General features: G+C 40.5%; 1 protein-coding gene across 1 annotated transcript; it reads left to right on the forward strand.

The window, feature by feature from the left end:
• Positions 1–13,702: 13,702 nt before the first annotated feature.
• Positions 13,703–14,653, forward strand: LOC132662370 (olfactory receptor 52D1-like). Its single transcript, XM_060607845.3, has one exon. The coding sequence runs from the start codon at positions 13,703–13,705 to the stop codon at positions 14,651–14,653; it is 951 nt and encodes a 316-aa protein (XP_060463828.2).
• Positions 14,654–14,936: the final 283 nt, after the last annotated feature.

Raw genomic sequence — 14,936 nt, forward strand, 5'->3', positions numbered from 1 at the left:
TGTTAAAGTCCCCTGCAATTACCACATTCTTATCAAGAAGGTTGCTTATGTTTATGAGTAATTGTTTTATATATTTGGGGGCTCCGGTATTCGGCGCATAGACATTTATAACTGTTAGCTCTTCCTGATGGATAGACTCTGTAATTATTATATAATGCCCTTCTTCATCTCTTGTTACAGCCTTTAATTGAAATCTAGTTTGTCTGATCTAAGTATGGCTACTCCAGCTTTCTTTTGGCTTCCAGTAGCATGATAAATAGTTCTCCATCCCCTCACTCTCAATCTAAAGGTGTCCTCAGATCTAAAATGAGTCTCCTGTAGACAGCAAATAGATGGGTCTTATTTTTTTATCCATTCTGATACCCTATGTCTTTTGGTTGGCGCATTTAATCCATTTACATTCAGTGTTATTATGGAAAGATACAGGGTTAGAGTCATTGTGACGTCTGAATGTTTTATACTTGTAGTGATGTCTCTGGTACTTTGTCTCACAGGATCCCCCTTAGGATCTCTTGTAGGGCTGGTTAAGTGGTGAGGAATTCCTTCAGTTTTTGTTTGTTTGGGAAGACCTTTATCTCTCTTTCTATTCTAAATGACAGACTTGCTGGATAAAGGATTCTCGGCTGCATATTTTTTCTGTTCAGCAAATGGAAGAAATCATGGCAATCCTTTCTGGCCTGCCAAGTTTCAAAAGTGAGATCAGTCACGAGTCTTATAGGTCTCCCTTTATATGTGAGGGCACGTTTATCCCTTGCTGCTTTCAGAATTTTCTCTTTATCCTTGTATTTTGCCAGTTTCACTATGATATGTCGTGTAGAAGATGGATTCAAGTTACGTCTGAAGGGAGTTCTCTGTGCCTCTTGGATTTCAATGCCTTTTTCCTTCCCCAGTTCAGGGAAGTTCTCAACTATAATTTCTTCAAGTACCCCTTCAGCACCTTTCCCTCTCTCTTCCTCCTCTGGGATACCAATTATGCGTATATTATTTCTTTTTAGTGTATCACTTAGTTCTCTAATTTTCCCCTCATACTCCTGGATTTTTTTATCTCTATTTCCCTCAGCTTCCTCTTTTTCCATAACTTTATCTTCTAGTTCACCTATTCTCTCCTCTGCCTCTTGAATCCGAGCCGTGGTCGTTTCCATTTTGTTTTGCACTTCGTTTAAAGCACTTTTCAGCTCCTTGTGACTGTTCCTTAGTCCCTTGATCTCTGTGGCAAGAGATTCTCTGCTGTCTTCTCTACTGTTTTCAAGCCCAGCGATTAATTTTATGACTATTATTCTAAATTCACTTTCTGTTATATTATTTAAATCCTTTTTGATCAGTTCATTAGCTGTTGTTATTTCCTGGAGGTTCTTCTGAGGGGAATTCTTGCGTTTGGTCATTTTGGAGAGTCCCTGGAGTGGTGAGGACCTGCAGGGCACTTCCCCTGTGCTGTGGCGTATAACTGGAGTTGGTGGGCGGGGCCGCAGTCCGCCCTGATGTCTGCCCCCAGCCCACCTATGGGGCCACAGTCAGACTGGTGTGTGCCTTCTCTTCCCGTCTCCTAGGGGCGGGATTCACTGTGGGGTGGCGTGGCCCATCTGGGCTACTTGCACACTGCCAGGCTTGTGGTGCTGGGGATCCGGCGTATTAGCTGGGGTGGGTAGGTAAGGTGCACGGGGGCATGAGGGGCAGGCTTAGCTCGCTTCTCCTTAGGTGATCCACTTCAGGAGGGGCCCTGTGGCAGCGGGAGAGAGTCAGATCCGCTGCTGGAGGTTTGGCTCCACAGAAGCACAGAGTTGGGTGTTTGCGCAGAGCGAGCAAGTTCCCTGGCAGGAACTGGTTCTTTTGGGAATTTGGCTGGGGGATGGGCGGGGGAGATGGCACTGGCGAGCGCCTTTGTTCCCCACCAAACTGAGCTCTGTCATCCGGGGTCTCAGCAGCTCTCCCTCCCTTTGTCCTCCAGCCCTCCCGCTTTCTGAGCAGAGCTGTTAACTTATGATCTCCCAGACCCTAAATCGCGCTTGCTGTCGAAACACAGTCTGTCAGGCCCCTCCGCTTTTGCCAGCCAGACTCGGGGCGCTGCTTCGCCGGCGAGCCGCCCCTCCGCCCCGCCTTCCTCCCGCCAGTCCATGTAGCGCGCACTGCCTCGCCGCCCTTCCTACCCTCTTCTGTGGGCCTCTCGTCTCCGCCTGGCTCCGGAGACTCCGTTCTGCTAATCCTCTGGCTGTTTTCTGGGTTATTTAGGCAGGTGTAGGTGGAATCTAAGTGATCAGCAGGACGCGTGGTGAGCCCAGCGTCCTCCTACGCCGCCATCTTCCCTCTCTCCCTGTTCTCAGTTTTTAAGAGTCTCTTATGCTTTGGCTCTCTTCCACTCTAACCTCCTTTTTTTTTTTTCCTTCCCCTCCTCCATGGGTTTCTGTTAAGTTTCTCAGGATCCACATAAGAGTGAAACCATATGGTATCTGTCTTTCTCTGTATGGCTTATTTCACTTAGCATCACACTCTCCAGTTCCATCCATGTTGCTACAAAAGGCCATATTTCATTCTTTCTCATTGCCACGTAGTACTCCATTGTGTATATAAACCACAATTTCTTTATCCATTCATCAGTTGATGGACATTTAGGTTCTTTCCATAATTTGGCTATTGTTGAGTGTGCTGCTATAAACATTGGGGTACAAGTGCCCCTATGCATCAGTACTCCTGTATCCCTTGGGTAAATTCCTAGCAGTGCTACTGCTGGGTCATAGGGTGGGTCTATTTTTAATTTTCTGAGGAACCTCCACACTGTTTTCCAGAGTGGCTGAACCAATTTGCATTCCCACCAACAGTGCAAGAGGGTTCCCGTTTCTCCACATCCTCTCCAGCATCTATAGTCTCCTGATTTGTTCATTTTGGCCACTCTGACTGGTGTGAGGTGATATCTGAGTGTGGTTTTGATTTGTATTTTCCTGATGTCTTTGTTGCCTTTTGACACATTTCCTAGCCAGCCTGTGCCAGCCTAGAAGAGTGATGATTGTTATTCTGACCTGGAATGATATAACTGAATACCTTTGACCTCCTCACACCAGGGTTGTCCCACTAGGCTTTTTTTTTTTTTAATTGTCATCTCTTGAATCCACAAGTTTAACCCCTTTTTCATCTTGTCCATATTTTTATCTCACACTACCTACCGATGTTATTTTAGTACTTTCTAGAGTGCCTTCACACACAGATAGACAAGTTTCCTCTTCCTTTATCGGGGTATATATTATATTTTTGATTCATTAACCTTGAACTCACAACCAACAATGCTATAACTCACACTTGAATGGAGTTTATCTAAGATGGTTATTTTCTCCGTAAGGCACATTACAATCTTGCACTTAGAAACACTAGAAAAGTATTATTTATACCAGTAAACTCCATAAATGGTAAGATATTTACGTATTCTAGTGTGCATCAGCCGTATGCATGGGGGCCATTTTAAACAGTGGAATCAACAAAAAACACAAAAATATGAAAATATGGCATGAAACAGATTGCAAAAGCACTTGTTTATAGCTGAAATGAGAAGTCAGAACCTCACCTTAATCAATCTCTGGGAATGTGACTGTCAGGCAACTCAAATATTTACCAGCTCTTTGCATGCTGCAAATAACTGTTAAAGTGCCATGAGAATTTATTTGACAATAATTTAAGTTACAATTTAAATTGTATGGAGTGGGGGGGAAATTGGAGATGGTGACACAGGAGGACGCTGGGCTCACCGCGCATCCTGCTGATCACTTAGATTCCACCTACACCTGCCTAAATAACCCAGAAAACCGCCAGAGGATCAGCAGAACGGGGTCTCTGGAGCCAAGCGCAGACGAGAGGCCCACAGAAGAGGGTAGGAAGGGCGGCAAGGGGGTGCGCGCTCCACGGACTGGCGGGAGGGAGCCGGGGCGGAGGGGCTGCTCCTCGGCCAAGCAGAGCCCCAGAGTCTGGCTGGCAAAAGCGGAGGGGCTGGACTGAGTGTGTTCCCACAGCAAGCGCGACTTAGCATCTGGGAGGTCATAACTTAACAGCTCTGCTCCGGAAAGCCGGAAGGCTGGAGGACAAAGGGAGGGAGAGTTGCTGAGCCCCCAGACAACAGAGCTCAGTTTGGTGGGGAACAAAGGCGCTTGCCAGCGCCATCTCCCCCGCCCATCCCCCAGCCAAAATTCCAAAGGGAACCAGTTCCTGCCAGGGAACTTGCTCACTCAGCACAAACACCCAATTCTGTGCTTCTGTGGAGCCAAACCTCCGGCAGCGGATCTGACTCCCTCCAGCTGCCACAGGGCCCCTCCTGAAGTGGATCACCTAAGGAGAAGTGAGCTAAGCCTGCCCCTCATGCCCCCGTGCACCTTGCCTACCCACCCCAGCTAATACGCCAGATCCCCAGCACCACAAGCCTGGCAGTGTGCAAGTAGCCCAGACGGGCCACGCCACCCCACAGTGAATCCCGCCCCTAGGAGACGGGAAGAGAAGGCACACACCAGTCTGACTGTGGCCCCATAGGTGGGCTGGGGGCAGACATCAGGGCGGACTGCGGCCCCGCCCACCAACTCCAGTTATACACCACAGCACGGGGGAAGTGCCCTGCGGGTCCTCACCACTCCAGGGACTATCCAAAATGACCAAACGGAAGAATTCCCCTCAGAAGAACCTCCAGGAAATAACAACAGCTAATGAACTGATCAAAAAGGATTTAAATAATATAACAGAAAGTGAATTTAGAATAATAGTCATAAAATTAATCGCTGGGCTTGAAAACAGTATACAGGACAGCAGAGAATCTCTTGCCACAGAGATCAAGGGACTAAGGAACAGTCACAAGGAGCTGAAAAGCGCTTTAAACAAAATGCAAAACAAAATGGAAACGACGACAGCTCGGATTGAAGAGGCAGAGGAGAGAATAGGTGAACTAGAAGATAAAGTTATGGAAAAAGAGGAACCTGAGAGAAAGAGAGATAAAAAATCCAAGAGTATGAGGGGAAAATTAGAGAACTAAGTGATACACTAAAAATAAATAATATATGCATAATTGGTATCCCCGAGGAGGAAGAGAGAGGGAAAGGTGCTGAAGGGGTACTTGAAGAAATTATAGGTGAGAACTTCCCTGAACTGGGGAAGGAAAAAGGCATTGAAATCCAAGAGGCACAGAGAACTCCCTTCAGACGTAACTTGAATCGATCTTCTGCACGACATATCATAGTGAAACTGGCAAAATACAAGGATAAAGAGAAAATTCTGAAAGCAGCAAGGGATAAACGTGCCCTCACATATAAAGGGAGACCTATAAGACTCGTGACTGATCTCTCTTTTGAAACTTGGCAGGCCAGAAAGGATTGGCACGATATCTTCAGTGTGCAAAACAGAAAAAATATGCAGTCGAGAATCCTTTATCCAGCAAGTCTGTCATTTAGAATAGAAGGAGAGATAAAGGTCTTCCCAAACAAACAAAAACTGAAGGAATTCCTCACCACTTAACCAGCCCTACAAGAGATCCTAAGGGGGATCCTGTGAGACAAAGTACCAGAGACATCGCTACAAGCATGAAACCTACGGACATCACAATGACTCTAAACCCATATCTTTCTATAATAACACTGAATGTAAATGGATTAAATGAGCCAACCAAAAGACATAGGGTATCAGAATGGATAAGAAAATAAGACCCATCTATTTACTGTCTACAAGAGACTCATTTTAGATCTGAGGATACCTTTAGATTGAGAGTGAGGGGATGGAGAACTATTTATCATGCTACTGGAAGCCAAAAGAAAGCTGGAGTAGCCATACTTATATCAGACAAACTAGACTTTAAATTAAAGGCTGTAACAAGAGATGAAGAAGGGCATTATATAATAATTACAGGGTCTATCCATCAGGAAGAGCTAACAATTATAAATGTCTATGCGCTGAATACCTGGCCCCCAAATATATAAAACAATTACTCATAAACATAAGCAACCTTCTTGATAAGAATGTGGTAATTGCAGGGGACTTTAACACTCCACTTACAGAAATGGATAGATCATCTAGACACACAGTCAATAAAGAAACAAGGGCCCTGAATGATACATTGGATCAGATGGACTTGACAGATATATTTAGAACTCTGCATCCCAAAGCAACAGAATATACTTTCTTCTCGAGTGCACATGGAACATTCTCCAAGATAGATCATATACTGGGTCATAAAACAGCCCTTCATAAGTATACAAGAATTGAAATTATACCATGCATACTTTCAGACCACAATGCTATGAAGCTTGAAATCAACCACAGGAAAAAGTCTGGAAAACCTCCAAAAGGCTGGAGGTTAAAGGACACCCTACTAAAGAATGAGTGGGTCAACCAGGCAATTAGAGAAGAAATTAAAAAATATATGGAAACAAACGAAAATGAAAATACAACAATCCAAACGCTTTGGGATGCAGCGAAGGCAGTCCTGAGAGGAAAATACATCGCAAACCAGGCCTATCTCAAGAAACAAGAAAAATCCCAAATACAAAATCTAACAGCACACCTAAAGGAAATAGAAGCAGAACAGCAAAGGCAGCCTAAACCCAGCAGAAGAAGAGAAATAATAAAGATCAGAGCAGAAATAAACAATATAGAATCTAAAAAAACGGTAGAGCAGATCAACGAAACCAAGAGTTGGTTTTTTGAAAAAATAAACAAAATTGACAAACCTCTAGCCAGGTTTCTCAAAAAGAAAAGGGAGATGACCCAAATAGATAAATCATGAATGAAAATGGAATTATTACAACCAATCTCTCAGAGATACAAACAATTACAGGGAATACTATGAAAAATTATATGCCAACAAATTGGACAACCTGGAAGAAATGGACAAATTCCTAAACACCCACACTCTTCCAAAACTCAATCAGGAGGAAATAGAAAGCTTGAACAGACCCATAACCAGCGAAGAAATTGAATCGGTTATCAAAAATCTCCCAACAAATAAGAGTCCTGGACCAGATGGCTTCCCAGGGGAGTTCTACCAGACATTTAAAGCAGAGATAATACCTATCCTTCTCAAGCTATTCCAAGAAATAGAAAGGGAAGGAAAAGTTCCAGACTCATTCTATGAAGCCAGTATTACTTTGATTCCTAAACCAGACAGAGACCCAGTAAAAAAAGAGAACTACAGGCCAATATCCCTGATGAATATGGATGCAAAAATTCTCAATAGGATACTAGCAAATCGAATTCAACAGCATAGAAAAAGAATTATTCACCATGATCAAGTGGGATTCATTCCTGGGATGCAGGGCTGGTTCAACATTCGCAAATCGATCAACGTGATACATCACATTAACAAAAAAAAGAGAAGAACCATATGATCCTGTCAATCGATGCAGAAAAGGCCTTTGACAAAATCCAGCACCCTTTCTTAATAAAAACCTTTGAGAAAGTTGGGATAGAAGGAACATACTTAAACATCATAAAAGCCGTTTATGAAAAGCCCACAGCTAACATCATCCTCAGTGGGGAAAAACTGAGAGCTTTTTCCCTGAGATCAGGAACACTACAATGATGTCCACTCTCACTGCTGTTGTTTAACATAGTGTTGGAAGTTCTAGCATCAGCAATCAGACAACAAAAGGAAATCAAAGGCATCAAAATTGGCAAAGATGAAGTCAAGCTTTCGCTTTTTGCAGATGACATGATATTATACATGGAAAATCCGATAGACTCCACCAAAAGTCTGCTAGAACTGATACATGAATTCAGCAAAGTTGCAGGATACAAAATCAATGTACAGAAATCAGTTGCATTCTTATACACTAACAATGAAGCAACAGAAAGACAAATAAAGAAACTGATCCCATTCACAATTGCACCAAGAAGCATAAAATACCTAGGAATAAATCTAACCAAAGATGTAAAAGATCTGTATGCTGAAAACTATAGAAAGCTTATGAAGGTAATTGAAGTAGATATAAGGAAATGGAAAGACATTACCTGCTCATGGATTGGAAGAATAAATATTGTCAAAATGTCAATACTACCCAAAGCTATCTACACATTCAATGCAATCCCAATCAAAATGGCACCAGCATTCTTCTCGAAACTAGAACCAGCAATCCTAAAATTCATATGGAACCACAAAAGGCCCCGAATAGCCAAAGTAATTTTGAAGAAGAAGACCAAAGCAGGAGGCATCACAATCCCAGACTTTAGCCTCTACTACAAAGCTGTCATCATCAAGACAGCATGGTATTGGCATAAAAACAGACACATAGACCAATGGAATAGAATAGAAACCCCAGAACTAGACCCACAAACGTATGGCCAACTCATCTTTGACAAAGCAGGAAAGAACATCCAATGGAAAAAAGACAGTCTCTTTAACAAATGGTGCTGGGAGGACTGGACAGCAACATGCAGAAGGTTGAAACTAGACCACTTTCTCACACCATTCACAAAAATAAACTCAAAATGGATAAAGGACCTGAATGTGAGACAGGAAACCATCAAAACCTTAGAGGAGAAAGCAGGAAAAGACCTCTCTGACCTCAGCCATAGCAATCTCTTACTCGACACATCCCCAAAGGCAAGGGAATTAAAAGCAAAAATGAATTACTGGGAACTTTTGAAGATAAAAAGCTTCTGCACAGCAAAGGAAACAACCAACAAAACTAAAAGGCAACCAACCGCATGGGAAAAGATATTTGCAAATGACATATCGGACAAAGGGCTTGTATCCAAAATCTATAAAGAGCTCACCAAACTCCACACCCGAAAAACAAATAACCCAGTGAAGAAATGGGCAGAAGACATGAATAGACACTTCTCTAAAGAAGACATCCGGATGGCCAACAGGCACATGAAAAGATGCTCAACGTCGCTCCTCATCAGGGAAATACAAATCAAAACCACACTCAGATATCACCTCACGCCAGTCAGAGTGGCCAAAATGAACAAATCAGGAGACTATAGATGCTGGAGAGGATGTGGAGAAACGGGAACCCTCTTGCACTGTTGGTGGGAATGCAAATTGGTGCAGCCACTCTGGAAAGCAGTGTGGAGGTTCCTCAGAAAATTAAAAATAGACCCACCCTATGACCCAGCAATAGCACTGCTAGGAATTTACCCAAGGGATACAGGAGTACTGATGCATAGGGGCACTTGTACCCCAATGTTTTTAGCAGCACTTTCAACAATAGCCAAATTATGGAAAGAGCCTAAATGTCCATCAACTGATGAATGGATAAAGAAATTGTGGTTTATATACACAATGGAGTACTACGTGGCAATGAGAAAGAACGAAATATGGCCCTTTGTAGCAACGTGGATGGAACTGGAGTGTGTGATGCTAAGTGAAATAAGCCATACAGAGAAAGAAAGATACCATATGGTTTCACTCTTATGTGGATCCTGAGAAACTTAACAGAAACCCATGGAGGAGGGGAAGGAAAAAAATAAAAAAAGAGGTTAGAGTGGGAGAGAGCCAAAGCATAAGAGACTGTTAAAAACTGAGAACAAACTGAGGGTTGATGGGGGGTGGGAGGGAGGGGAGGGTGGGTGTTGGGTATTGAGGAGGGCACCTTTTGGGATGAGCACTGGGTGTTGTATGGCAACCAATTTGACAATAAATTTCATATATTGAAAATTAAAAAAAAATAAATAAATATAAAAAATAAAAAAAAATAAATTGTATGGAGTGGGCAAATTTGCAAGTATGGAAATCCCCATATAATGGAGCCCTGCTGTGTATTTGTAATTTATATGACTCATATCTAAGATGTCCACAAAGAATGTAAGTAAATGTAAAATTAATCTGATAAAATTCCAACCTCTACATCTTAAAGATTGGTGAGATTGACACAAAAATGATGTAAAAACTGTTCAGTGCTCTCAAAGGAGCCTGAAATACATGCAAAAGCATAGTAAATCTAGATGGCTGAGAGGATTGCATGTTTATTAAAGTTGTCAAATTTTCCACATTAATGTTTAGATATAATTCAACTTTCACCAAAATCCCATTTTGATTAATTTCATATAATCAAATAAATCTTCCACAAAAATTATTCTGATGAATTGTGAAAAGAATAAGATACATGTTACAACATGTTATTTAGACTCTGATATAAAATGTTAAAGTCTAATACGACTTAAATATTCAAATGTATATGAATATGAAAATCATGGAATAAAATTAAACCAAATATCAAAGTGACAGTATGGTTGATGTTTGTTTTGTGTTTAGATTTTCCTATATTAAAAATAAAAAGGCATTATTTGAAGTAAAGGAACTAGACACTTATCTATCCTTTTGTGATAAATACACATGATGTATTTAAGAACAATTCCGAGACTCAAGCAATCCTGCTGAGAGGCGGGCTCCAGAGACACTCCAAAAAACTCACCTTCCCTCTCCCCACCCTTGTTAGATTCTCCTGTTATTAAGATGTTAGTGCTAAAGACTTAGAACCTGAGTTCTGAGCTCAAATCGAACTCCCAGCGGTTTCTTCTCTTGACATGTTGGGAGGCCACCCCCACTCTATGCCCTTGAGAGCTTTAGAAATCAGAAAACATGTCTATAACTGAGCTTATTTGGAAATTCTATAAGTCTTGAGAGAACTAAAGTGTTCCTCAGACCAAGATGCTCATCCTCACAGGTCCCCTGTTAGGTAAGGCACTGTTTGGTCACACTCATTTGTGTCATGGGCTGACTAAGTGGACCATAGCCAAAGAGAAGGTTTCAGGGCTCTAATAGAACAAACAAGCTCTATTAAAAAACATCTTGTATAAGATTTCTTGGGGCACCTGAGCCTATTTGGCTTTGTGGCACCTGAATAGACTACCTACCTCTGTTTTACCCTGTATGGGCTGAGATTAGACTGCAACTTTTATTGAGAATAATTTTGTGCATGGGCTTCTCTGCTTAGTTCAGTACATCAGAGGAAGTCTGATGAAGGAAAGGATGGGAGTATAGTTGTGTCAGTTCTTTAGCCTGAGTGAATCTATGGTATTTGAGCAATGTCTCATACTTCTCGTGTAGTCATAAATGCATTATGCCATTTTACATTTATAAAACCTTAAGAAGTGCTCATCTCCTAAAGCTTAATGTAAAGATTACAAACTTTGTAATTATACTTAAGTAGGGTTCAAATTCCACATCCTTGAATTCATAGTAGAATAGCTTTGGGAACGTAAATTAACATTCTTAGGGTTTTTTTAAAGCTGTATTATGAGTATGGTTATCTACCAACCCCCTTCCTTAAGGATTAAATGGGATAATGCTTGCAATGTTAGTAATATAGTACCTAATATATGCCAATGCATGTTGATTAATTTTTGTAAGGAGATGTATAGGGTTGTAGAATTTAGCCAGAAGATATAATTTTTTTTTAATTTTATTCCTCCCCAAAAGCAGATGTAAGTTTCTTTTCCTCTGAACCTTCTTTTTATCCATCCTATAATCAGACAAGGAATGAAATGCTGACAATTCAATTTTGTTAGAAACTAATACCTGGGTATGTCTTAAAGATTTAATATTAGAATCAGGAAAACTGTTAATGCACTATAGTGTTTGAAGATAGTGTGCACTATAATAAATTTATAGTGATTCCACTGGTTGTCTTAAATTTATATTGAAATTATTTACCAGAAAAATAACAACATTCCTTTGTCTTTTCCTTTTCTCTTTTTCTTCATTCTTTGGAACAAGCAAATATATGAAAGTACATGGCCTCTGCCAAGTATTTTATTTGCAATATATATATTTACGATATAATATATTTATTTGCATTATACATATATATATATATATATATTTGCAATATAATAGATGAGAAAACATGCAGAAATAGACAATATGACAAAAGATAGAAGACAGGTAAGTATACATATCATAGTAACACTTGAGGGATATCAGTGGTGGTTCAAAGTTCCCAGAAAAATAATCTCACAGGAGCTGATATGTGAGTAGAGTCTTCAATTCTAACCAAATTACTAAGGGTTTGTATGTGTGAAGAAATGCTATGACAAATAAAGACACAGGGTTACCACCTTCATGAAGTGAGTAGATGACCAGTTCTCCAAGGAGAGAAATATAGGAAAGGTATTTCAAGGGGTTAGAAAACTTGCTAATATTTTACAAGACATAGAAAGCTACATCTTCTTTGTAACTTCTTGGGTTGTACATTTTTCTGATAAATACATTTGTAACTCTGTATTATTTACTTACATACTTTAAACAGAGCCCATATTTTAGACCTCTCCTACATTGAGTGTATATCCTTTTTAGGTTATTTCTTATGTTTATAAAAGTTTTATTATAAATGTGTGTGTCTACACCCACACCCATACATGCACACACACACACACACACACACACACATATGCTTAATTTTTGCATGTGTGTCAATGTTAATGGAAAAATAAAATTTATGCTTCCTTTTTTCATTTTTCTGTCAGTTTGCAAAAATATACTTTACTTATTCTAAGTGCTTCTGAGTATTCTAAAATATAAATATACCACAGATTTTTAAGTTCAGTATTACTTTACTGATGGGCATTTTGAATGTTTCAATATTTATTCTTTTACAGGAACTTTTACAATGAAAATTACTGTATATACTTCCACATGTATATATGAACATTGTCCCCTGAGATGGCACGTAGTTAAATTGGTCTGTCCAAAACTTTGTTTTTAATAAGAATGATCACTATACAATTTTCCACTAAGAGCAGGTTCAATTTTCTCCAATCAATTGGGCATAACGATCGCTCTTTAGCCCAAACCTCACTAATGCTTATTTTCATCATTCCTGAAATTCTGTTGGTTAAAAAATCAAATTCATTTCCTGACACATTGTTATCAGCCCCACTCTGGCCATCATGCTGAATGAGTTCCATGTCAGTGTGAATGAACTTCCTCCTGGTCCTTCCAAAGAAAGTCACACATCCTTCCAAATTTTGGTGTTCCCTTCTCAAAGCTATACACTATCACTTGGCATCTTGGCATGAACTAATATGACTAAAATCTAAAAGAAAAGGTATATTTTCTATTTAAAACTTCCTATCATCCCTCCTGCCTTTCTAACCTGTGTCTTACAACTGTTTCTAAGTCCTCCAAACCCATGACTCTTACACATTTTTCCCCACATGATTCTACATATACATTTACAAATACATGTATCGTAATGAAAGAAGAAGTTAGTTGAAGGAGCCATTACATACAGTGTGTTTTTGATGAATTAATCATACAGAAATTCCACTAAGCATCTAAACTTATTTTTATTTTTTTATGTTTTTATTTAAATTCCAGTTAGTTAGCACACAGTGTAATATGGGTGTTATATGTAAGTACTGAATCACTTATCACAATATACCTGGGACTCTTAAATATTTTTTAGCATATTACTTTTTACATATTACTTTCTTCTCAGTGTGTAAAAGATTTTGGATTTTCACACATTAAGCTCCAATTTTTGGTGCCTAGATATTTTCCCTCATATAGCATCCATAGATCAGCCACATTGTAATTACAACTGTGAAATAATATCTGATAATCAGATACGATGATGAAATAATTCATAAATATTTACAGACATTGGAATTATTTCATGACCTGCAATTCCCTGCATTTTGGTTTACTTAGCTCATCAAAGGCTTCAAAATTTGCAAGCTATTATTTTTTTTTTGTTGTAGAGGAAAATACACCAAGAGAAAGCTAAAACATCAGGCACTTGTTATGTCAGCATACAATAAGACTGATGTCCATCCATCAACCTTCATCCTCATTGGCATTCCTGGGTTGGAGGCTGCCCACATCTGGATCTCCATCCCCTTTTGTGTGGTATACCTTTTGGCCCTCCTGGGAAACTGCTCTCTTCTGTTTATCATTAAGACAGACCCCAGCCTCCATGAGCCAATGTACCTCTTCCTCTGCATGCTGGCTGTGGCTGATCTGGTTGTGTGTACTACAGCTGTACCAAAACTTCTTAGCCTTTTCTGGTTCCATGATGGAGAGATTCGCTTTGAAGCCTGCCTCACTCAAGTGTTCCTGATTCACTCTTGCTCTACCATGGAATCTGGCTTCTTCCTGGCCATGGCTTTTGACCGTTATGTAGCCATTTGTAACCCATTAAGACATTCAGGTATTCTGACACATGCTGTAATTGGGGGGATGGGTCTAGCTATAGTACTCCGGGGCACAGCACTTCTCAGTCCTCACCCCTTCCTGCTACGTTGGCTTCCCTACTGCAGAACCAATATCATTTCCCACACCTACTGTGAGTTCATGGCCCTCATCAAGATTGCCTGTGCTGAGACAAGAATCCGTAGAGCCTACAGCCTCATTGTTGCCTTCCTTACTGGTGGCCTGGACTTCATATTGATCATTTGTTCTTATGTTCTCATACTGCACACTGTCTTCCACCTCCCATCCAAGGATGCCCGATTCAAGACCTTGGGTACCTGTGGCTCCCATATCTGTGTCATCTTAGTGTCTTATACTCCAGCCTTCTTCTCTTTCCTTACCCACAGGTTTGGGCACCATGTGGCTCCCCATGTCCACATATTTGTGGCCAACACCTATCTTCTGGTCCCACCCATGGTGAACCCTATTATCTACGGGGTAAGGACCAAGAAGATACGGGACAGGTTTCTTAAATTTTTCACTTTTTCAAAGCCTGTGAAATAAGTCTTTTGTGTTGATGAGTAATATATGAACAAATGTTATATTATCTATCTTAGAATGTGTGATTTCTTTTTTTTTTTAATTTTTTAATGTTTATTTATTTTTGAGAGAGACAGACAGAGTGTGAGTGGGGGAGGAGCAGAGACAGAGGGAGACACAGAATCCGAAGCAAGCTCCAGGCTCTGAGCTGTCAGCACAGAGCCCTACGTGGGGCTCAAACTCACAAACCACGAGATCATGACCCAAGCTGAAGTCTGACGCTTACTGACTGAGCCACCCAGGAGCC

The sequence above is a fragment of the Panthera onca genome, chromosome D1 (genome assembly GCF_046562875.1).
Source record: "Panthera onca isolate mPanOnc1 chromosome D1, mPanOnc1 haplotype 2, whole genome shotgun sequence".
In the NCBI taxonomy this organism is placed as follows: Eukaryota; Metazoa; Chordata; class Mammalia; order Carnivora; family Felidae; genus Panthera; species Panthera onca.

What these genes read in the sequence shown, in the direction of transcription:
- LOC132662370 (XM_060607845.3), top strand. Translation starts at nt 13,703, where the DNA reads ATGTCAGCATACAATAAGACTGATGTCCATCCATCAACCTTCATCCTC.